Genomic DNA, 25990 nt, shown 5'->3' with positions numbered 1-25990 from the left:
TAAATTGCAATGTGGAAATATGCATCCTTCATGTCAAGAGCAGCGTACCAATCTCTGGGATCCAGGGAAGGAATAATGGTTCCTAGGGATACCATGCGGAACTTGAACTTTTTGATGAATTTGTTCAGTCCTCGCAGGTCCAGGATGGGCCGGAGGCCCCCTTTTGTCTTGGGGATTAAGAAATATCAGGAATAAAACCCCTTGCCCCTTAACTCCTCCGGTACCTCCTCTATAGCTCCGATTGAGAGGAGCTTGCGAATTTCCTGAATGAGAAGTTGCTCGTGAGAGGGGTCCCTGAAGAGGGACGGGGGGGGGAGTGGGAGGGAGGGGGAGAAATAAACTGAAGACGGTATCCAAGCTCCACCGTACGTAGGACCCAACGATCTGAGGTCAACTGGGACAACGCCGGAAGGAACAGGGAACGGCGGTTGTAAAAGTGAAGAGGATCCAGGGAGGGAATTGGTACACTGCTCTCAGGCGCACCCTCAAAAGTTTGCTTTGGGTCCCGGTGGTGGTTTGGCGGGACAGGAATTGTTGCCTCCTTGAGGTCCAGGTGTCCAAAAAGACCATTGAGGTGGTCCATGGTCCGGGTGGGCCTGTGCATCTGAACCCCCGTAGGAGGCGCTGTCAGCGTGTGAGGAGGCAGACGGGTGATGCGACGGCCACGGAGGAGCTGAAGTTGATTGGGCCAGGTCTCTGCGCCCACAGAGCTCATCTCTGCACGGTACCGGCGAACGGTACTGGGAACCGTGGCGGTATCGGGAGCGGTACCGGGACCTGCTACCAGCGCGGTGCCGGGAGGTCGACCAGTGCCTTATATCGTCGTGCCAGGATTGGTTGCGAGAAGTACGTCGGTGCCGGGATCTGGACCGGTGCCGAGAGTACCACGACGGCGACCAGGATCTCGAGCGGTGCCGTGAGTACGACCGGTACCGTGGAGAACAGTACCGGGACTGCAAGTGGCGCCGGGATCGGGAGCGATGCCAAGGCCGAGAGTGATCACGGGATCTAGATCGGGACCGACTGTGTTCAGTCGTGCCCGGTGAAGGTGGTCGCACCATGGTGGGCTTGCCCAGCGACTGAATAATCCGCACCGGGGGTTGGGGCAGCTCGGTCTCTGTTAGAGCGATTAGGTCCCGTGCCGCAGAGAAGGTCTCTGGCGTGGAGGGCACAACGAGCTCAACCACAGTGCGCGCTGGGGAGCTGATAGGCACTGGACTCAACTGCTCCTGTGAAACCGGAATCAACGGTGCGGAGACAAGTGGTGCCGCAGCAGTTGACGGTGCCAGGCGGTCCGTCTTGGAGATACACTCCGACTGTGGTGTAGCTGTAGGTGCCACAGGAGTCTTGTGCTTCTTGCTCCTCGGGGAGAGGGAGCAGTGCCAGCCGGAGGGTTGGGCCGGTGAAGGGTGGTGACGAGGAGCCTTTATCGGTGCCGGGCGGTCCAGTGCAGAAGAGGCACTTGTTCCCGGTGCCGGAATCGGTGCCGAGGATGGAGGAGTTAAAGCTGCCTCCATCAAAAGTTGTTTCAGGCAAATGTCCCGCTCTCTCTTTGTCCGGGGCTTGAACGCTTTGCAGATTCGGCACTTGTCCGCAAGGTGGGATTCGCCTAGGCACTTTAAACAGGAGTCGTGCGGGTCTCCTGTGGGCATCAGCCGATGACAGGCTGCGCAAGGCTTGAAGCATGGGCCCCGGTACCGGGGGAGGAGAAGGGGCGAGCCCCTGGTCCTCTTTAACTATATACACAACTATAAGAACTATTAACTTAAATACTAACTAGAACTACAGAAAAGAATTATATACACGATACTATACAAACGAGCGAATTGCTAGGGAGGTGGAGATCAGCTAAGCCGCGCTCCACTGTTCCAACGACCGACACCGAGGAGCGGATGGGCCGGCAGGGGTATATATCAGGCGCCACAGCGGCGCCACTCCAGGGGGCAACCTGCCGACCCACCGAGTGTTGCTAGGGTAAAAATGTCTCCAACGAACATGCACGTGGCGCGCATACACCTAACTGGAATGGATATGAGCAAGCACTCAAAGAAGAACATTTAGATTCACCTTGCCACAGTGTATGCAAGACCTTAATTTACCGGAATTATGGACTTGTAAAAGGAACTCCAGAGTCAGGGTTCTAACCTGGTTTCTATTAGATGCATGACTATGGTGCCCTCTCCAACTTTCTCAAAGAAGTCCTTTCTACTTGAATATGAGGTCTGTAGCTAGAGGGATTTTTTTTTTCCTTTTTTTTTTTTCACCTGCAAAACTTGAGATAAATCAGACAGTCATTTCTGAAACATGGAACTCTGAGACATGACTTTGTAAAGTTGTCACGCAAATAACTGTTTGGAAACTATGTTTCTTTTTATTGAACAGTCCCTGATGACAAAAGCACCACACTTCTAACTGCTGATAAGGTCAGATGCTTTCTTCAGGACTTCTTCACAATACATTTTCTAATATATGAATGCTTTCTCAGATACAGAGATATTCACAAAATTCAAAGGTATGGTAGAGTTTATAAAGGTCTTCCAACATATAGCTGTACTGGCTGAGCTCATAAGCTCCACTTATCACATTGCTGTGGTTCAAGGAAGTTGTAGACTCTCCCATTGAGCCTGGAGTATTCAGATAGCCAAACTGATCAAGCTGAAAGAGGTTAAAAATTCTGTTGTGAGAGTATCTGATTTTAATATTACATTGTCCTGTGTTTAATTGAAAAATACGTATTTTCTTTACATCACAAGTCGCTTGCCCAGGTGATGCAATAGCTACAACTTCCACCTTGTCCCCACAATCTCTGGGACAGATATGGTACCTGAAACTACTTAAAACATTTTTCAATTGACTACGTTCAACATAACCGTTAAGGTTCAAGGTGGGTTTCTATTTAGCAAAGTACGTCATAATTTCAGGTTTCTAAAAGAGAACGCATACAACATTTTAACTTTTATTATAAACCCAGTCAACATACACAGCACTCATGCATGTTTGCCTTGGGCATGCTCACATTAAGGCCAGGGACTACAGACAATGGCTCACATAAAATAGTTTTAGCACCATCTGTAAAATCATTTGGATATGCATGCCTTCATTAGAAATACCCACCTCACCTGGGTGATAGCCAGGACACTAAATGCTATAGTTTCTGAGCCAGAGTGATTCAAAATTATAACCAAGCCTTGACCTTCAAGGTTCTGGACTGCACAAACTGCTAAATACCCTCAATCCCTGGGAAGTCACTTGAAATTAAGGTACTACTCAGTACCTAGTGGGACCCAACAAATTACGTGTGTCATCTCTAGCAAGACTTTCCGGAATATGACCTAAAATTTCTTTTTCTCTGTTAAAATAGCACCATAGGATTTAAATGGCCCACTTAAATATTTGATTCTCCACTCCAGCCATAAATAGCATCAATATAAATACAATCTTTGTAACAATGGATTAAGAGTTAGGACAGTACTGTAGAAGAACTGGAGATAAGATATTTAGGACCCAATCTTGCAAACACTTAAGCATGTTTAACTTTATGCATGTGAGTTTTCCCACTGGTTTAACTGAGATAATATGTGTGCAAAGCTAAGCACATTCATAAATGCCTACATGATCATATCCTTAGTCTGATGGCAATCAAATCAGCAGAGAGCTTTCATGTATTCATGTCCTGGATTGTAAACTTGAGAATCTCTACCCTGAAGGGGAGAGAGAAGGCTTAAAGAGATTTACTTTCCCTTCAAGTTTCATAACCTAGGCTCCATAAGGACCATTTATTAAATAGTATACCTATAACTTCCAGAAGACACTGAGAGAATCAGCCTAAACTTTAAGAGGTGGTCTTGCATTTCCTTACCCATTTCCAACTTGTAAAGATTACAAGAGCAGCAGAAGCCTAGAGAAATGTATCTTCCTTGACTCTGGAAAGAAACGTGGAACCCTCAGGAAATCACTATGGTTCCAACAATCTAAAGGTTTGCCCACACACCAAAACTGTACCTCTTAACCATAGAGTTATAGTTAAAGCAGTACAACTCTACTTTTGTGTGACTGCCATTATCCCAGTGCTTTACATAGGGAGATTTATTGGTTTAACTACGCTCCCCCACACACACCCCAAACAGTGATACCAGTAAATACATTGTGTGCAAACCAGGTCTCGGAACAGATTCAAGGCAATAACCGAAGTTGCTCCTCAGTTATACAGACTGGGATATGTATACCCAGACTCCTCTTTGTTCAGAGATGTTTGAAAAATGAGAAAAGACTACTTGTGTTCCAACATCTATTTTGAATAATCAGAAAAGATGGGAGAGAATTAGTCCAAGCCATAGGAGAGTAGCTGACATATTAGAAATGAGAAACACCTTTCCAGTGTCAAGTATCAGCCATTACGTGATGGAATTAAAGAACAGCTTATTCTATAAACCCATACTTTGACAGTGTTAGTTTCTTCAGATTAATCTCTCATGTGTTTGGGTTTTCCTCACATATATGTAGTTCTGAAGATAACAGCTTCTTCCTTGCCCATCTCATTATAGTCAACATCTGTGTGTAGACAGCTGGTTTTGGGCCCTCCTTTGTTTATGTAAGCAACTACTACCATATTAGATGTTTCCCTTTAAGCAATTGGTGATGTTGCATTGCAAAAAAACTTCCAAATTTTTCAGTATTTTCCCAAGTACTCAGCTACCATCTTACCTGAGTTGTTTGATCACTGTGACATTATCTGCAATCAGAAGGGGAGTTGTTCACGTTTTTCAACTGGTCTGTCCACTAACTTAAAAATAATAATTGGCCATCGGATATCTGCCACATCACCACACTTGAGCTCCTGATGCTATATGTAAGCAGTGTTCAAAGAATAAAGGTACATCCCAAACAAAGCAATATGTACTGAAGGTACAACTGATGGTCCATGTGTCAGCTACAACCCTACCTGTCCTACCCCTACCGCAAATACCTGAACATTTTAACTTGATGTATATTAACCAAATAATTATATTACTGTTGCATATTTCTCCTTATCTGTCAACCTTATACCAAATTTAACAAAATAGAAAGATCGCAAACATCAGAAGGTCTGTTCTTAAGTAAAATGGGCAACAAAAAAAGACGTTCCTAGCTATCACTAAACTTGTGATTTTTAAGTGGCATTTTTGTTTAAACTGATGTCCACAGCTGTGACTCGCTGATTAAATGAGATGAAAGTTGGCAAAATTTGGCTCGTAATACCTAAAAATGTAAATATAGGACATACAAAACACTAGGCCAACACTTCAGGAAATAATTTCTTTGTAGATTTCTGCACACATAGCCAAGGCATCTTTCTCTGAAAGATCTCGACAGTATTCTTCTATCTTTTTCTAATCACCAAAAATAGCCCCAGTTACTGTAAGCACAGCATAAAACAGATTTTGTAATATAGAAAGTAAGCCTCTACAGAGATAGGTGTTTGTAAAAAAAATAAACAGCTTACATAAGTCTGTTTTTTAACAATTAGTGAACAAGCTTTTTCATACCTGTCTATAGACAATGAGCAGCCACATTTCCCTGCATAAATGATCTAACACTGCATAAGACTGATATTAAAATATTCAGCAATTATATAGCACTTGAGATTACAGATAGAAATTCAGGAAGAAAAAGCAGTAGACTCTTTCCTTAACAAAATTCCATGCAAATTTACTGGCTAAACTGTGATAGAAGTGGTATATGATTAAATAATCCTACATACAGATTTTGTGGCCACAGTCCTACTACTTAGTAAGTCCTGTGCCCTGGCATTATTTGTCTAAAACTACCTGTTATTCCCAGCACTGCTGCAACAATAAAATATGACCGTCTTTAGTCAAACGTTTATCATAAAAAAGAAGGTGCAACCTATAATTCTTGTAGAAGCCTTAATTTCAATTTGACAAAAGGCTCACAAAAGCATGTCTAAAACAATTATGTAAAAAAATCTAGCAGAACTCATTGTACTGCAATGAATTGTCTATACTATTAAGTCTTTATTCAATAATATTATTTATGCAGAATCAACTACCAAGTCTTTGAATGTATTTGTCCTAATGGCAGATGTTGGCTAAGAAGCTCCTCATGGCACATGCCCTCTCAATAAAATATATAAACATGAAATCCTGATTTACTGCAGTGCAGACCTGGCAGGATCCCAGTACAACTTTGCCAACTGTCTGGCTAGCAGAAGGTATAATACACCTTCAGGAGACCAAAAAAGCAATAAACCAGCCGTTCTGCAATGACTCTCTGCATTATGAAATATCCTGTTGGATGACTTTCACAGGAGCCTATAGAAGCACAAGGAGAATGAATATAGGTTTCCTGAAGAGGCCTATCTGAATATCAGTATGCTGATCCAGACAAAAGTTTCAAAATAGACTTAATCCTGAGTATGATGTTTATTTAGATGGCTTTTAATCAATCATTTGCAAAATGTCTTCTGTGGCCTTGGAAATATAGGGGTTAAGAGGAAATCTGTTACTAATTCTGAAATCAAGGATCTTCACTGAACATTAAGGATAGTAAATTCTGAAATATTTCCAAAGCCTCCATGAAGAAACACACAATGTTCAGAAAAAATAAGTTTAAAGTAAGAGTAGAGAAAAGTGTCAAAGAAAACAAGAGGAAATAATTATATTGGGAACCTAAAATATCAAGTATGGAAATTTTGACTTCTCTCAAACATCCCAGACCTTTCCCAAGTATGTAAATGGTGCACAGTATAAGTCTGGACTATTAAATGTTAATTAACAAAGCATTAAATTTGAAATGTAAATTTAAAGAGTCGTGTCTATTTAGAGTATCCTGCCCAGGCTAAGCGTCACCACAAACGCTAAGGGCCACCTTATGCCTTGCATGCATCCACCTCCCACTCCATAGCTATGTCAGACTATGCATAGATGGAGGGGCTCCTTCATTAGCCCCACTCTCTTGCATATGCTGCCTCTGCCCTACTGACCAATCCTGAAGACACTCAGGCTGGCAAGGAGGGGGCGATGGAGGTCCTACTGGCTGCTCTACTGTAGGATCCAAAGAATCACTCAGGGGAGCACATACAAATAAGTTCCCCACACTCATTCCCAAGAACCCTCTAAATCCTGTGCCTCACCTCTCATTGCACAGGATTCATGGATATTACACAGACCTACAGCTACAATGAAATAGCTAGGGTTTTTGTTTTTAAGAACAGCAGCTATGTGTCCTCAGCTACTTTTCAAAATGTTTTAATACACAAGCTCCAAAATATATTAAACTATATTAATTTTGATTCTATGTAAAATCTTTATTTCAATTACATTTTGCTCATGAGAATTGGAGAGGACAGCAGTTCAGGAGCAAGATCTGTGAATAGGTCTTCAAGCATGCTTCCTTCTCCCAAACGCCATCCTTCTCCAGGGGTTGCTGGGGTCCGCACACAGATATGAAACATCCAATGATTGCTTCTCTTGCTATTTGTCAACAGGCACCATTTGGGGCTGTCAGCTAGTAGCACTCCATGGGTCTTTTAAGTTACTTCATACCTTCCTCTCTGCCATCCCTCTCTCCAGCTAATTATGGTCTACACATATGCAGGGCATCCACAATTTCATTTCAGCGGACCCAGAGGCTGCATGGAGAAGGAAAAGGGAAGATTTGGGCAGCTGCAAAGATATTATGTCACATAGTTTGAAAGGGCTAGAGACCTGGCCCTACTTTAAAAACAAAAACAAAACAAAACAAAAAAACCGAGTCCTGTAAAGACCTATTAGTGGGTTTCACTGAGTTGCAGCACCCCAGACTATGTCATTCTGTGATATCACAGCTACAGAACAAGAGCATTTGGATCTAATCTTAGAACACAGAGCTGCCCAATGGGAGCACAGGTAAAAATCCTTTTCTCCCAAATATATGATATTGCTTTCAGCTTATTAAAAATTAAAACTACGGTGCATTCATCACAGAAATATCAGTTACCAACAGCTACCAACCATACTCTAGTATTAGCAATTCCACAGTTATTTCTTACTCCAAATGACCAACTCTACCTTTTTTTTTTTTTTTTTTTTTTTTAATAAAGAAGATGTAGGCAGGGCTGCCCAGAGGGAGGGCAAGTGGGGAAATTTCCCCTAGACCCCAGGCCCTGCAGTGGCCCCCACGAGAATATAGTATTCTATAGTATTGCAACTTTTTTTTGTGGAAGGGGGCCCCCTGAAATTGCTTTACCTCAGGCCCCCTGAATCCTCTGGGTGGCCCTGGACATAGGATGGGGGGAATGAAAGATGGGAGACTGAAGTATAGTTTTGCAGCTAAACATTTCAGTAAGAGATACGGTGTAGCTTAATCAGAAAATCGGCCAACAAATTGTAAGTTCTCTTTTGAACTACCTGAAATTGTGGCTCTTCAATTTATCAAAACAACTTATTCAACTCCACCTATCATTTAGAAGTGTTCTCAAGTCACCATTTGTGTAGTAATGTATGTATTTAATTTTTTTAGTCAAATAATGTCCATCACTGAAGACAGATTAAGGGTTTTTTAAATTAAAAATGCACTTGGTAGGAGAACTAATGGGGTATTGTATTAGGAAAAAATAGGAAAAATTCCAAATTATTATATTAAAAATTAGGGAATTTTAATAAGTGTTGATGGAAGAAGATTATTCTTATTTAAAATTAGTTCAAAACATTTAAAAGGTGGAGAACACTCATCTAAGGCATTTCAGTTTTAGGAGGCAACCCTATTGAAACCACTAATCTATAACTAACAATCAAGCTCTGAAATATTTTCTCATTGGCAAGAATTTAAGAAGTATTTATCAAATATATTAGTCTTAGAAATTTTGTATTTGAAACACATTCTCAGAAAAGAAGTTGGAGAAGGAAAGGGGCGCTAACGATCATGCAGTGGCTAGGAGGATCCTTTTATCAAAGGTCACAAAGTATCAGAGCAACCTACGTATTTTTATCAATCATAAAAAGTTAATGCAATAAATTCATCTATAGTTTAACTCCACTGAAGTCAAACACTAGAGATGAATTTGGCCCAATGTACCCAAGTCATTGTCATCTCCCCAGCATGCTATTTCAGCCATGCGTGAATTTTGATGATTTTAATCTCTTTAGATGGCAACCTGCCATCGAAATTCAAAAGTTTTAGGCCAACATAACTTATTCTGTAACATATTCAAAGGGGATAAGAGAAGCATGCAAGTTATTTAGCTTATTTGAATGCACACACATTTGCTCCATACAGTCTCCTTATAAGAATAAAAACTGCTTCCTAGTAAAACAGAACCTTATTATTAAAACTTTATATTTTAAAGACTCGGCTTTTCAATCTAATCAAAATTAAAACTGTAGGATTAAATCTCCCAAATCATTTTTGGTACACCTCTCACTCCCTTCCTCATAACCAAAATCCTATGTAAAAAGGTCAAACTGCATAGCCGTATACCATGTATCAACCATGTTCACTGGAAAAAAAAATTTATAGTTGGGTTTTTTGTATTTGTATTTTTTAATTCAGAGAAGTTTAAAAAAAAAAAAAGCTTTTATAGTTAGAAAGATCACTCATTTTCCAAATATGGTTGAGAAGATTTAATCTAACTTGATCATAAAAACGAAATTGTATTTTGGCTGCCAAGGTTAAGCCTGATAAATTAAATGGCAATGTATACAACTGTTAAAAATTAGGTTTCTAAATAAAAATGCTGACTCTATCTGATCTATGGCAGTGCCAAGTGTTAATATGATGTAGAGGTAAAGAACAAGAATCTTTTTAACAAGTAATTTGACAGAATGCAGTAAGCAGCACAAAAAAAAAATTAAATCAGACTTTGGGGTAGGAGTGTCTTGTCAAGCAAGTAAGAAAATCGTGTGTGTGTGTGTGTGTGTGTGTGTGTGTGTGTGTGTGTGTGTGTGTGTGTGTGTGTTAAATCAGACTTTGGGGTAGGAGTGTCTTGTCAACCAAGTAAGAAAATCGTGTGTGTGTGTGTGTGTGTGTGTGTGTGTGTGTAAAAACTTCAAACCTGAATTTTTGCCTCAAAGGCTTTTAGCCCCTCTATCATTAACGTCACATCAAATGAAACTAGTAGAGATGTCTGGCAAATGAAGAATAGCTGGAGCTGAACTGCCACTTTTAATAACCTAGTTCCCATATTAAACAAAGAGATGGCCCTAGGGTTTGACAATTTGTTGCATGAACATACACCCGCTGACAGCTCATCTGCATTTACTTTACTAAGTCAATTTTAACAACATGCTCCGTTTTTCCCTTTTGGCCATTTACAAAAATTAAACATTTATATAGGTATTATGAATTCTTACAGCTTATTTATATTAGGGCAAAGATAAAAATAGATAGCATGGTGGTCAGGTTTTTGATGAATTTTTAAACGTGTACCTCAACTTTAGATGATGACATTGGTGCCTCTCCCCACACACACACACATCCCCCCCCCCCCCCCGCCCATGTAGTGTTCTCTCCCCCTTACATAAGAAAACAAGGCTTCAGTTCTTTATTTAGAAACATGATATTTACAGTGAATGTATGTTGCTTCTATGGGTAGTTTGTTCCACATGACAGCAAATATATTGGTTTTCATCTTCACATGAAGAGAAAGATTTAGCTTCCCAATATTGATACATTAAGTTGTGCCTGGGGGAGGTCATTCATATATACATGGGGGAAAAAAAAGAGGTCAATCAATCATTTATAAGCTAAGTCATAATTGCAGCTACTTCCATAGAGATTTTTTAAAGTATTTTAGAGCTTGTGACAAACCATCACATTGACAGCACTGAAATCATTGTAACACTGTATTGAACAGGTAGAAATTCATAGAAATTCATAGACTTTAGAAGTTCAACCTCCATGCCTACTTAAATCCTTGGCCTTTGCGACTACAAAACAAGGGCTACCAGTTGTGAAGTTTTGCAATGTCCACTAGAAAACTGGATTAATGCCCAACTCATTTCATTCAGGTCAAAAATAACTTTTGGTCACTACTGACCTAGAGATAAGAGAGTCTCTATCACATTACCTAACCCTTGAAACACAGGATACAAGGGCTAGTGAATGCATCTCTTTTACATTTTAATTTTATAGTCCTCAATAATACACACGTGTCTTGCCAGACATATGCTAAGCTTAGGAAGGACACAAAAAAAGAACAGGTTTCCCCCCTATGAGGTTTACCATACCAAAATAAGATGGGAATTAATTAAACTTACAAGTGTACTGAAAATACCAGAATTTCAGAGCCACTCTCAAGCAGGGATGTAGTGAACATAGGTAGCAGTCAAGGAGAATTTGCCGGATTTCCTTACGGATCCATCTTTGATCTCACAACGTATCAAAATGCTAAACTACAACCTTGCCAGATTTTTGTGTGTGTGTGTGTGTGTGTGTGTGTGTGTGTGTGAGAGAGATTTGACAAAACTCCAACAATTTAAAAAAATTATTCCCTTACTGTCTAGGTTTTCATAGAGTCCAAGTGTACACAGATTGCTCATGGTAAAACCAAAAACATTTTGCACTTGTGTGTATAGGAAGATATTGCCAATTAGACCAACTGAATGGAGTAAAAAAAAAAAGAGTCAGAAGTAAGTAGAAAGGACAGACAGAAGATCAAAGTGAAGATAAAGTCACATGAAAGGCCTGACAAAGAGAATCAATGCAAGGAATGGGAAAGGCACTTCAAATTAACCCAGATTTCAGGATTTTCTACTTGCCTGTTATATTTTCCTCAGAATATACACCCTGAATCCTTATTTAAGTATTATTACCACCATAAATTCTGCGAATAGCAGCATTTATTTTATTCACAAAAAACCAAAGACAGGGTATCTACGATACCTTCCTGAGATTTAGAGTCTAGATTATTATTAAATATACGTACACACAAAAAAGGAATGCAGTCAAACCAGAATGTAACAAAAACTGCCACCATAAATTTCACTGATAAAACAGTTATGTACAATCAATCATTTAAGATTACGCTGGCTACATAATGATATGAGAGTATGTTAGTTTCTACTGATCTTTATTTTTAGTATATCTTTCTTTAGATACAATTGTTTAGTTTATCCAGTTTCAACCTTGCAATCATGAAAATTTAGCATATATGTATGCTCACCATTCTTTGTCATGATTGATAATGAAAATACAAAAAAATAATTTGCCTGTGCAAAAACAAAATTAGAAGCTCTGGGCCACTGGATTAGAAGAATTTGCAAGGTTGCATTATTCTTACACATTTCAACTCATCCACTCATGAACACTGTACTGCATTGCAGGTTTTTGCTTTACATTAAAATTTGGAAAAAAAATTAGCCCGGGGGGGGGGAGGGCAATTAATGGCACAGATCTCCACTGTATCTGAAATGACATCAATTCACCTCCCTGCTAATTATCACCCATGCTAGATTTGTTGATCTGGCACCTATGGCAGAAGAAAACTGGTCACTACTGCTTTATCTTGATTGATATAAATCCAGATGACAGCTTAATCTGAGGAGATGACATTCCACACCCACTAATTCTCTGCCTTTTCACTGACTACAATGTTACAACAATGCACATCAGCTCTATTACTGACACCAGTTTGAACCTGCACATTTCTATGCTATGTGATGAAGTTAAGGTGGCTCATTTGTTTACACAGAACACACTTTTAAAACACACCCTTCAGCATTTTTGGAAAGATGTGGTTCACTGAACTGCACATAGTAGAAGACAGGAAACACTTACTAGTACAGAACTTCGTTTGCTTCATGCCTTTCATATCTCACAGTTTCACACATCAGCCTGTAAGAGAAAAAAAGACATTTTTTTTTTGCCTTTACCACCTTCATAGTTTATCATTCAAAGGAAGCCTCAATGTCTGAAAAAAGTTTTATTGAAATATTTAATGAATATTTTCACATTTGTTCTCAGCTCTTAATGAAAATAATATATGTTTAAGTTGTTTACTGACATATCTAAACTGGTGAGTTTACAGTACTGAAACGTGACTTCTCCCATTAAATGTTTAGGCTCTGTAAAATGGGGATAATGATCTTGACCTCCTTTATCACATGCTTTGAGATCTGCTGATGAAAAGTACTGTAGAGGAGTTAAGTATTATCTCATTTTTCAGTGTAAATATTCAGTATTTCAGAATATAAAGCACATTTTAAGAAAAATAAAGCAATATGCAATACTGAGCAGATGTCTTTTGTGAGATTTCCAGTACTTGCTTTTTCAGGTCAAGCAGTATATACCTCAAAAAAGTACCTTATAACACTTCAGCCCTTGGCTGAAATTTTGAAGCTTTAGCATTAAAATCTCTTGCTCATTTCCAATTCCAAAAGGGCAGTAAGTTACAAAAAGGTGAAAAGATTTTCCTGCAGACTTCAGGAAAATCCTTAATGCCCCTTTCACATCCAATACGTGCTACTTTTCCTTCAGGTGCACTTATTTCAGACAAAACTTTCCGAAGTCCTGAGAACAGTAACCTTCCTCTTTGTGATGAAATTAGTGAGGATTCATAGAACCACTTTATCTTCATGAAATACAAAGCATTGTGGCTCAGTGACTTACATCATTTCACCCACCCTACCCCACCCCCCACAGGTAAATACTGTATACTTACAGAGCAAACTGCAAACAGAAAGGCTACTTGCTGGACAAGTATAAGGAGATTTGCTTAAGAGGCTAATGTGAGTATATTTTTAAAACATTAGGAACTATATTTGAATTCCTGGCAGAAATTCTCAGTCACTAGGGGCGTGATCATTTCTGTTGCAATGAGATGACTTGCTATATGAAGATGACCCACTAGCTTCTGATGACATATCAAGATAAAGTTTCCCAGCACTATGACCTTCATTCCACCGGGATGGCTAAAAACTGATTTTTTTAAAAACTGGACTTTAATTTAAGTTACAAGCTTTTTCTCTTTAAAAATAGACATTTATAATTAAATATTAATTTAATACAAAATATGTTAAGGCCTAAACTTATTATAATCTCTTAGAGTATTTAAATAAATATGCTGAATTGAGGGGCCTCTATCAAAGGCTGAGAAAGTTTGTTTTTCTGTGTAAAGACAGGATCGGGGAAAAACATCTAACTTTTGAGATCAAGTTATAAATAAGACAACAGGGCAGTCTAAGTAATTTAGGAGACTGTCTCATTTTCAAGAGACAGAGATGAGACTAGGAATTTAATCTCCAGCACTTTCACTTAGGCATATTTGAAATTTTTTCTAGGCTGACCTGAAATAATCAATTTAATTCACTGACTATAGTTAATCCCTCTGGTTAATTTAGATGAAAAATGTGAAATGTGTTTTGATAAAAGAAGTTTAGGTATCCTAAATATTGATGTTGTTTTGCTTGATAAAAATAAATTGTACATGCTGTTTGTTGTGTGTGTTCAGTTAAATTCCTGTTGCCACCCTAACGAAGCTTGACGCAAACTCATGAGCAAAAAGTGAATTATCTAATAAATAAGCAAAAACTCTTATTCACCATTTTCTAACATACTCAAAATGCACAACTAATAAGAATTTGAAAATATTAAGCTATATAATTTCTTAAATGTATATAATTATAGTATGCCCTTGTAGTAGCAAAAAGCTGTATCAAATCTAATGTACAGACTCCATTTACTTAAAATGTTTTAATGGTTATATTAACCAATGAGAATGCACCTTTCTTTAGAAAATGAAGCACAAATAAAGTTGATTAAAGCTGATTATATAAATTGAGGCTTCCCACTTGGTAATTGGTAAAAAGTCTGACAGTATGGCTTCTCAATGAGTGGAGGGAGAAACTGGTTTGAGCCCCTGGATCAGTTAGATTTTTCTATTAAAATGCGACAAGGTTTCCCCACGGCCATTGCTATTGCCTCCTAGCTCCATGGCCTCAATAGCCAATTCGGTTCTACTATAATTACCCCTAAACCCACTCTCTCACAATAGCTTTTTAACAACCTTGGCTAGTGAGGGGAAACAAGGGAGTTTTTCCTATTAATGGATAGGGCCTGAATTTTTCCCTGCTTCTGAACAGAGGTGGTTGTGACCATTCCTTTCCCTGGCAATAGACTGTCTGCTCCACTGTATCAAACAGTCCACTTTGATGTTGAGAACCTCTCTGGTCTGCATCTCCTGCATCAAGAAAAAGTTTCTGCTCACTGGAAGGTCACTTTTGCTTCCTTGTGCAATGAGAAGCTTATTGGGCCTCACTACTTATTAATACATCCTACTGCTGAAATATTGTCCATTGTATCACATGGCTTTCCATGAGAAGATCCTGCAACCTTAAAAAAAAAAAAAAAAAAAGACAACTGGCCTTAGTTCTGGGATCTCAATCTTCAGTTATTTAGCCTCTTGGTCTTACTTATCATAAATCAATCTGTGGAACAGAGAAGCTAAAAGAAGGTACAGAATAGAAAAATCACTACTTCTGGAGTGAAAGTTTAAAAAAACTGAAATATTAATAAAGGAACCTGATTAAGTTCTTCTATAGTCTCTGCTCTGCTAGCAGAATTGTGTGTGATGCACAGGCTGGGATTAAGGAATTATAGGAGACTCTGATTTCCCAGTGACAGTGCAATTTTATTTGGCACGTAAATTCAATTTTGATTTGAGTTTGGGGCAAAGGTTGAAATCCATTCCTCCTTAAGTCAAACAAATTCACCCTTCCTTAGTAGCACTATGGCTGAATTTTCTGTAGATAAACAAGTAACACAATCCTCTTGCACAAGTTGGCACAGTGTTTTCAGTAACATACGTATGTGTTTTGTTATAATTAATAAAATTAAAGCTTTTTCATAATAGGCAGTTGATTACTTCCTTCCTATATATAAAGTTTCTGACAGTACTGTGGGTGTCTTGATATTTATTTGAATGTTACATTTATCTTCTACATCACAACATATTTTAGTCAACCAAGTTCAGAACCAAAATCAACTTCAAAAAACCCAAAACTTTAAGACAGCATTTTTCATTAGTGAACAAAGCATGCTGTTTAGAAAATCCCACAAAAACAATTAATCTCCAAAAACGGTTTACAAACTAACCAGCACAAAAAGAGTGTTACTATCCTAGAAAATGCGATAAACCTGCATCTGGATGAAGTCAGCCTTTTCTATATATGGTGCTGTAAACAGAAGCTCTCCTCTAAGAATTCTCTGTGTTAGTAAAGTTAGGACAAGTTCCACACATTCCTTAGAAAGAATCTCTTGACTTAATTCCAATTTACAAGCCAAAGCCATGCATCAATGTATCAGGCCACTAGGATCCCTGTTTAAAAGTTATAAGGTCAGTTTAAGCTTAGTATTCTTGAATATGGATAAGTTCGCTAAAAATGTTACACATCATTTCATAATAATTAATATTGCAACAGATGGCGAGTGACCAGAGCTGACCTTCCAGAACAAAGTGAAGTGAATTTTGTATATACATACAAGTTGCAAAATGTATTCTGACTGCTTTAGGATAAAAAAATCAATACTTGGATAAAACTGCATAAAACAACATGTGAAGGACAAAGTAACAGTCTAGAGCAGGGGTCGGCAACCTCTGGCACACAAGCTAATTTAATGTGGCATGTGCTGCCGGCCTGGGGTCCCTGTCATCGACCCCGCTCATCCCGCTGCCACCTTGGATGAACGGAACCCAGGGCTGGTAGCAGGCTGAGCGGGGCCGGCGGCCAGGACCCCAGCTGACCAGGGGTCAGTGGATGGAACCCCAGACCGGCCGGCCCCGCCGCCGGCCCGGGGTCCCGGCTGCCGGCCCCGCCGCCGGCCCAGGGTCCCAGGCGCCGGCCCCGCCGCCGGCCCAGGGTCCCAGGCGCCGGCCCCTGTAAATGTATAATGTATTACTGGCATGCGAAACCTTAAATTACCGTGAATAAATGAAGACTTGGCACACCACTTCTGAAAGTTGCCGACCCCTGGTCTAGAGACTAAAGATTAGAATCCAGACCATAGATCTGATTTGTGTCAAAGCTAATTCAATGCATTAAAATAAGGTAACAAAAGTAACTTGGCATCAATTGCCAGGTAGTTCAGGTGTCCCTCCCACCACTGCCATGTGCTGCTCCTGCCCTCTGCCTTGGAGCTGCTCCTGGGATTGCTGTGCAGAGCAGGGGGAAGAGGCAGGGCCAGCTTTAGGAAGTACGGGGCCCAATTCGAACATTTTGGGCGGGGCCCTGGCAGGGATGACTAAAAAAAAAAACACATGTAAAAAAAAAGCCTTTTATTTCTTCCATGTATTATTTACTTTCCATAACTATATAAATAATACAATTATATATTATGTACATTGCATTATATATGCTGCTGATTGCTTATTAATGACCAACATTTCACATGTGTGGGTCCCTGCCACTCCCTGCGGGTGTGCACATCTGTGGGTCCTAGCTGCTCCCTGCCCCCCTCATTGAAGCAGGTATGCAGGGTTACTGCCCTGGGAACTGCAGGGCAGCAGTGGACATGAGGCTGGTTAGAGGCAGGGCAGGGGCTGACTGGAGGTAGGGTCTAGCTGCAGGCAGGGCAAGGGGTGCAGGGCTGGCTGGAGACGGGGGGTGGGGGGTGGACTGGCTTCAGGTAGGGCCGCAGGGGGATGCAGCAGGGGTTGAGAGGGCTGGAGACACAAGAGTGCGGAACTGGCTGGCTTCAGGCAGCGGGGTGCAGCAGGGATTGGCTGGAGACAGGGCAGGGGGTGCAGGGCTGGGTGTGAGCAGGGCGGGCAGGGTGTGCAGGGCTGGTGCGGGCAGGGCTGTGTGGCGGGCTGGCTGGCTTTGAGCAGAGCCACAGAGGTGTGTGGCAGGGGTTGGCTGGAGACAGGGCAGGGGGTTTGGCAGGGGCTGGCTGTGGGCATGGGGTGCAGAGCTGGCTGCAAGCGGGGGGGGCAGGGCTGGTGCGGGCAGGGCAGAGGGTGCAGCAGAGGCAGCTGGAGCCCCCGCCCTTTAAATAGCCCCCAAGACTCCCGCTATCCCAGGGCTCTGGGGGTTATTTAAAGGACCTGGGGCTCCCCTGCTTCTACCTCCCCCCCCCCGGACCTTTTAAATAGCCGCGGGAGCCCTGGAGAATACATAGTGGCTATTTAAAGGACGGGGTGGCAGAGGCAACTGGAGCCCCAGCCCTTTAAATAGCCCCCGGAGCCCCCCCTTCTCCCAGGGCTTTGGGGGCTATTTAAAGGGCCCAGAGCTCCAGCCGGGAGAGAAGGGCTGCAGGGTAGGGCTTGCGCTCCGGCCGTGAGAGCGGGGCCGCGGGGTGGCTTGCCCCGCTCCGGCCGGGGCTCCGGCCGGGAGAGCGGGGTTGTGGGGCAGCTTGCCCCGCTCCGGCTGGGGCTCCAGCCGGGGCCGTGGGGCAGCTTGCCACGCTCTGGCCGGGGCTCCAGCAGGGACTGTGGGGCGGCTTGCCCCACTCCAGGCCAGGCTCAAGCCGGGAGAGCGGGGCTGCGGGGCTTGCCGCACTCCGGCCGGGGCTCCTGCTGGGAGAGCTGGGCTGTGGGGAAGCTGCGCTCCCGCCGGCGCTTTGGTCAGGGGAGCGGGGCCATGGAAGACCCCGGAGCAGACCGCAGCCGGGGTAAGTAAAAAAAATTTAAAACGCACTTAAGGCGCGGGGCCCGATTCCGGGGAATCGGCTGAATCAGCCTAAAGGCGGCCCTGGGAAGAGGGGGGACACAACAGTGCACAGGACAGAGGGAACTTGCTGGCAGCAGCTGCTGTCTCAACTTGCTGATCTACTTAAAGGGGCAATGTGTGTGTGTTTCTCTCACACACACGCACACACACACACACGCTGTGTCTCCTCCCTTCATTTGTGCTGCCTTGTAGTGTGTGAGGCTACATTAACAGCAACGTGTTAACCCTTGAGGGCTCAGCCAAGTGCTAGTTCATCATTTAGCAGTAAGACAGTCCCAGAGATCTATCCCACCCTCTGATTCCATCACCTGCTTGTCTATATATTTTCATTCTTTTGTCTGGTGGAAAAAATTTCCCTGGAACCTAACCCCCTCCCCATTTACATTAATTCTTATGGGGAAATTGGATTCGCTTAACATTGTTTGGCTTAATGTAGCATTTTTCAGGAACATAACTACAACGTTAAGTGAGGAATTACTGTAATAGTGAAAGACACTTATATGCATAACACTTTCACTTCTGTAGCAACCAGTCCAAATGTTTAAAATGCGGGCAAAAAGCACTCCAAAAAGCAAGAGTGGGAGAAAGCAATAGGAGATACACATAGAAGATGAGCCACTAGTATACTATTTTATAAATTATTTTATGAAAAAAAGAATAAAATGTGGCTCCTTTTATACAGTTAGTAAAAAAGTGGGAGGATTTGAGGTTACATGCATGTAACTACCCTGATTTAAAGAAATTCTTGAATATTTTTTCCTAGTTGGCATTTTATTCTATGGACACATTAGGAATGTTAAAAAAAATATTTAGAAGTGTTTAACAGATTTCTAGATTGCCACTAGCTTCACCCTTCACAGTATGGTACCGCTGTATCCCTGAACACCTCTTCACTCAGGGCCTGATTTATACTTTACATGCCCCTAGGCACAGCATCTTCAGCACCCCTCTCCTCCCCGCACCTCCGCCTATATAGTTTTCCGTAAAAAATGCAACAAGAAATATAAAAAATAATCTAAGTACTTTTTAACTTTTAAACACACTTTTAACTTTTAGGTCCCCCTAGAACACCTGCACCTCTAGTCACATGCCTACTGTACCTAACTGGAAATCTGGCTTTGACTTCACCTGTAACCTATGTTAACATAAATTATTTTTATTAAACATTTGTTTTCAGAAGTGCTCAACTCTTGAGACCTTTTTTTTTTCCCAATTAAAACAAAAGAGGATGTATTGCACGTGCAAATGAACAGGTATTTATATACGATGGAAAGTGGTATTACAACTGTTCCTATCGTGATCAAGGACTCCTAGCTTTGCTTCAGGCCTCCCTTTGCTAACACCATTCAAACAATGTGATTTTTACAGAACAGCAGTAGTGACATTAGTCATGTCAAACTCTACACATCAATTATAAGAAATCACATCTCCAGCAATTCAGTTTTAATTAAGTTTAGAATCTGGCACTGCAACATCCAAACAGCTATTTTTAGCTCACAGACTTGAAGACTCCTCCAAAAGGCAGTGCAGACATACCCTTAGTGACCACCCACAAAAAGCTGGGCTTAAGTGACTCTCTCACACAGGAGCCTTGTGGCACAGGTAGGGATAAAATCATTCCTCAAGGCAGTATTCAACTGCCTTAGTCACAAGATCATTCTTTTACCCCATGCATTCTCCTGCATCATTCACCACACACTTCCTAACTTCAGAAACAAATGAGGCAGGAGTCCTACAGACAATAACGTCACTGACTAAACAACTGAGTAATTCCTGGCACACAGTCCGTCGTGTGAACTGAATGAGGCAGGGGTCCTACAGAAAAAACAGCAAAGAATCCTGTGGCATCTTATAGACTAACAGACCTTTTGGAGCATGAGCTTTCGTGGGTGAATACCCACTTCGTCAGATGCATCGTGCTCCAAAAGGTCTGTTAGTCTACAAGGTGCCACAGGATTCTTTGCTGCTTTTACAGATCAAGACTAACGCGGCTACCTCTCTGACAGAAAAAACAGTTTGTGATCATGCAGTTAAAGACTGTATCATAATTCATACAGAGCAGGCGGGCAAATTAAGGTTGCATGAGCAAACACAGCTGTAGTATTTTCTAACTTCTGAATATGACAGAATATACCCATGTTCACACCCTCTATCTTGTTATAATAATGTTTGTATGAAGTATGGCTTGTAAAGCATCATTTGAAAACTCAATTTGCTGATCAATGAGATCATGGCAAAATGCACGTAGCAGTGTTGAACGTGAAGTTATAAACATAAGTTGAAATCATAACTAAAAGTACAGTAGAACCTCAAACACCTCAGGAATGGAGGTTGTCTGTAACTCTGAACAAAACATGGTTGTTCTTTCAAAAGTTTACAACTGAACATTGATTTAATACAGCTTTTAAACGTCACTGTGAAGAAGGAAAATGCTGTTTTCCGTTTTCTTTTTAAGTAGTTTACATTTAACACAGAACTGTACAGTATTTGCTTCCCCTCCCCCCGCAATCTCTGCTGCTGCCTGATTGTATACTTCCAGTTCCAAATGTGGCATGTGATTGACTAGTCAGTTCATAACTCTGGTGTTTGTAACCCTGAGGTTCTACTGTATGTTTCCCAGATAAGCCTGGGGAGCGGCCAAATCAGTTCCTCAGAAACAAAGGGCAAGCTGATGCCTCAGCCAAGTGTCAAGTAGATATGGAGCATTACCGATGGAGCATTAACTGCTAAGTGGTCATTCTTTGGCAGGAAACGGGTCAAGCGCAAAATTCTACATTCTGGCAAGGAACCAGCATGGAGTTTCCTTCCACACAGACTACTTGTCACCTTGCTCCCAGATGGAAATGCTTCTCAAAGTGGGACAGAACTATAAAAAGAAAGGACAGACACCACAAGACACTCCTCTCCCCGTCCCCTTCCACCCATTGCATTCACTGAACCTGAAGAGACAAAGGAAGCAGGTGTTGGACTCTAGGGGAGGGGTCCTGACCTGAGAGTTTGATCAGCTGCTGGAGCTTGTAGTGAGAAAGTTTTCATTGCAACTAAGATAGTTTCTCAAGTAGATACTAGAAATCTTTATTTTTCTTGTAAACATTACTGACTTTCATGCCTCATTACTTGTACTCACTTAAAATCTCTGTTTTATTATTTTATGTAACCCAGTGTATTCAGGTTGAAGTGTCAGGGTAACTCCATTTGGGGTAACAAGTTATGTGCATATTATTGCCTTTAAGGATAAGGGACTTACATATTTATATTGTCCAGGAGAGGGCTGAGCTGTATAGGACATATGTTTCTGGGGAAAATCTGGGACTAGGAGTGTGTGACTCTGTGGTAATCCTTAACATGGGTAAGAGCCAAGGTGTGGCTGGCTGGCTGCAGCACACACAGATATAGCTGACAGCAACTTACATGCTGCAGGCTGTTTCTGAGAAGTCTAGGCTGGAGACTACGAGGCACTGTAAAGGGCACCCCAAGTGACAAGGCGTGGATGACAACTACTCACTGGTTTGGATTATACCCTGGTGTGTCACACAGAGTGCTTGACTTTGCAATCTTAAAATTCTTTTTACATTGAAAACTTCATAAAAACAAAGTTTTCATAAAAGCAAACTGAAAAAATTAAGATATCGTGCAGAATCATGCTGCCTCTGCACAGGGGTCATCAGCAAAATTGGAACCTTTGCATCTACAGCAGAAACCTCCAGCACCTGAGCTAACAGAGCAACTCACAGTAATAGTAGGCTGTTACCCTCTGTGTGGGTCAGTCACTAAAGGGGGATGCGACACTATCATCAAACATTATGAGACCTACTGGGAAATGAGAAATGTTGGAACTTGAGAATCTTGGGTTCTATTCCAGATACTGGAGGGAAGTATACTTTAGTAGTTATATATACTTCTGCCCCGACTCCAAAAACCTGACTGCTTATAACCCATCCCCTACCATGTTCCCTACATACCCAGCCTGTCAGTTTCTGTCCATCTTCTCTGCTTCTATCCTCCTCCAAGTTGTCTGTGTTGAACCTTTTATTCTGTCCCTGACTCCGCCCTTGCTCCTGGTCCAACCACCAAGCCTGTACTCTTTCCCCCACATGCTCTTGTCTCCTCCTTCCTTGTCCTCTCTGCCCCTCACCCTTCTGCATTCAAATAGTGATGCTTCCTTTCCTCCTCCTCCAAATAGCCTGTATTCCAGCATGAGGAGCACTAACAGCACAGGAGTCTCCCTGTTCTCATTTCCAGCAACAAAAAGATACTCCTGAAGGAATTCTGTGCCACTGCTCAAGGCAGAATTTTGCAGAAATTTATGCTGTGAGCGCAGAATATCCTTTTTTGATCACGCACCCAATCAGTAAAAAAATTTTGAGCACGCACTCCCAATATATGTATATTTATTTATGTATAAATTATATACATGTACTACTATACTAATATATTGTGTACATTATAAAACATACAAAAATAGAAATAAAAAAGGATGAGATAAAGATGAAATAAACAATATTTTTAAAATAATTTTTATTGTAATTTATTTATTAACGGTACAAAAACCCTTTTTGGTCTCACAAAAAAATTATTATTAATAATATTTTTAGTGAGAGCAATGTGATTGAATATGCTTCATTATTTCTGAAAATCTTGTTTTAACACTTTGTGATACAGCGATTCGAAGGTTGCGATTAGGGTTAGGGTGCAGGAGGTGGCTTGGGGGGGTATAGGGTCTGAGAGGGAGTTAGGGTGCAGGAGCAGCAAAGAATCCTGTGGCACCTTATAGACTAACAGACCTTTTGGAGCATGAGCTTTCGTGGGTGAATACCCACTTCGTCAGACGCATGTCTGACGCAGGAGGGCGCTCAGGCGGTGCAGGAGGCGGCTCAGGGTTGGGGCAGGCAGGAGGTGCAGAGCACTTACCTGGGGTAGCTCCTGTTTGGTGCAGGGAGGGTGCAGGTGGCTCTGCACAGCACAGCACAGCAACGCCCCCACAGCCGCAATTCTGGGAGCCATAATTCTGGGAGCTCCTCCCCCGCCTCCCCGGCAGGCAGGGCCACCTGGAACGCAGTGGCTTTAGGGGCTGCAGGGCCCTGGGCTAAGGGAACCCAGGGGCCCTGGCCTGCAGCTCTAAAGCTTCTTTCGGAATGAGGCCCTGCGAGCACGGACTGGAGGACTCAGGAGGAGCAGGGACAGCCGCACAGCCAGCAGCTGGAGAGAAGCACAGCTTTCCCCTTCGAAGTGCCGCTTCTCTCCGGCCAGCTTTGAAGGAGAAAGCACCGTTCTTTCCCGCCGTTGGCTGTGCGGCTGCCCCTGCTCCTCCACGGGCCGGAGGACTCAGGGCCGCACTCTGAAAGGGGCTTTAGAGCTGCAGGCCAGGGCCCTGGGGCCCCCTTAGCCCATGGCCCTGCAGCCCCTAAAGCCCCTGCGTTCCCAGTAGCCTTGCCTGCAGGGGAGAGGTGGGGCAGCTTCCCCGCTCGCTCGTTCCCTCCCTCCTCCGGCCGCCCTCTCCCCGCCCCCAGCAGTGCTCTTCCTGCTGCGCCCCTCAATGGATTGTCTTACGCACTCCAGTTTGGAGACCACTGAGCTAGAGGGTTCCCGGCAGCTGCAATTCCCCACATGCTCTGACAGAAGGAAACAGCGGTGTGCAAGAAAACTCCATGCAAGTCTGGGACTGAGCATCAGGCTGTTTCTCCCTCTGGATCCCGAGACTCTGAGAGGTCGAGGGGAGGTGGGTGTCTGGGCTCTGGGGGAGGGGGGTGCAGGTATCGGGGCAAAGGGGGCCATAGTTGGGCTGGGCTCAGGGGGACGGGGAGGGGAGAACAGGACCTGGGTTGTCATAGGGGTTTCCTTAACTTTCTATTCCTGGGGGAATTTGTGTGCGTCTCTGTATTGTTACAAACATACTTGTTGACAGGTATTTTGAGATAAATTACCCAAATAATTGAAACTGGCCTGATTATGTAGTGTTATTTTGACAATTAAAATTTGCAGAATTTTAAAATATTTTGCACAGAATTTTTTTTTTTAAATATTTTGCCCCAGGAGTAAAGAGGTCCTCCTCAGCCAGAACCAACTGCATGAAAAGCTCTGTCCAGATACAGGTTGGAGCTCAGTCAGTGTGGTTAGCACAGAGCTCTATTCAGGTGGAGCATACTCAGTGGAGACAACGTTCACAGAAGTTTGCTGACATTCTCTAACAAACCAGTACTACTTGTATACGAACAACAATTTTCAGAGTCTTAAGTCAGCCAAATTTGGGTAGATTTTCATTAGGACAGCAAATTGTACCTCTCTGAAAACAGGGCAATCCTCATGCAATTTCAAGTCCCTTCTCAAAAACATGGAGGCACTACAGCTTCCCAAAATAGCTGTAGGAGTGTAATATTAGGAAAAAAGCTTCTTTTTCCTCAACTTCACTCTCAGAAGCAGTTCAACCATTTTGGCTGAAGCAGTGCAAAAAATTCAACCTGAGCCAGATACCCGGCATGGAAAATTTCATCTTAAACAGTTTAAAGTTTAGTAAAGTTACAGCCAATTGAGAACAGGGTCTTAAAATGGAAAGCATTAGACAACCTTAGCTATAAGTTGGCACTACCAGCTCTGCCTCTAATACAAGTTAACATTTCTGGTAGTATTTAAACTAAAATTATTCACTGTAATATTTCACATAAACTGAATTTATTTATTTTTTAATTAAAACATACGAGTGGTGGTAAAAATCTAGCAACCAATTTTCTACAAAAGTTTCTTACTCTGGTTTTAAAAACTCTATATTTACAGCTGATCGCGCTGATAAGTAGTAAATTAAAAATCTGCATTATTACCGCCAAGTTTATAAGATAAAAGAAATCAAGTATTATTACAAGTATTAAGATATTTATCACCATGATATCTGGGTAAAAAAATATTCTCTAATTCACCACTAACAGATGCCTCTTTAGCACGTAAGTAGCATATTAGCGTTAAAATACCATACCTGAGCTGGTGTTCCCTCAGATTAGACAAGGCTTCCATTCCATGTAAATAGGAATACACTATCTCCAAATCCTGCAAACAGACAGAAAACATTTATTATGCTTCTTGTATCAGCATATTGTATCAAAATTGTTACCATCTTTACAGAACTCCCAACAGTCTTCTACTGAGTTTGCTAGAAATATTACAAATACATGTTCCAAATAATATGTTTACATTAGGCAGAGCATGAAAGTTTTGTTAGTGTTCTGCATTTACATACAAGAAACTTTTAATGGAACATTATATACAAGCATGCTTTCAACATCACTAAAAGTATAAACAAAAAGAAAATCTTTATGTTTTCGCTGTGGTTCTTCTTGTCTTTGATTTGACTATAAAGA

At 41.8% G+C, this 25990-nt stretch overlaps 1 protein-coding gene across 1 annotated transcript in view; it reads right to left on the bottom strand.

Moving 5' to 3' along the window:
- The window catches only part of RAPGEF2 (Rap guanine nucleotide exchange factor 2), a 321965-nt gene that overhangs the window by 187728 nt on the left and 108247 nt on the right, over window positions 1-25990 (bottom strand). Inside the window, exons 2-3 of the mRNA XM_050945499.1 lie at window positions 25609-25679; window positions 12754-12810 (exon numbers count right to left, since the gene is read on the bottom strand). Coding sequence (XP_050801456.1) covers window positions 12754-12810; window positions 25609-25679 — 128 coding nt within the window. The remainder of the gene's footprint in view (window positions 1-12753; window positions 12811-25608; window positions 25680-25990) is intronic.

The sequence above is a fragment of the Gopherus flavomarginatus genome, chromosome 3 (genome assembly GCF_025201925.1).
Source record: "Gopherus flavomarginatus isolate rGopFla2 chromosome 3, rGopFla2.mat.asm, whole genome shotgun sequence".
Taxonomy (NCBI): domain Eukaryota; kingdom Metazoa; phylum Chordata; order Testudines; family Testudinidae; genus Gopherus; species Gopherus flavomarginatus.
This window is presented reverse-complemented; position numbering and strand designations above follow the sequence as displayed.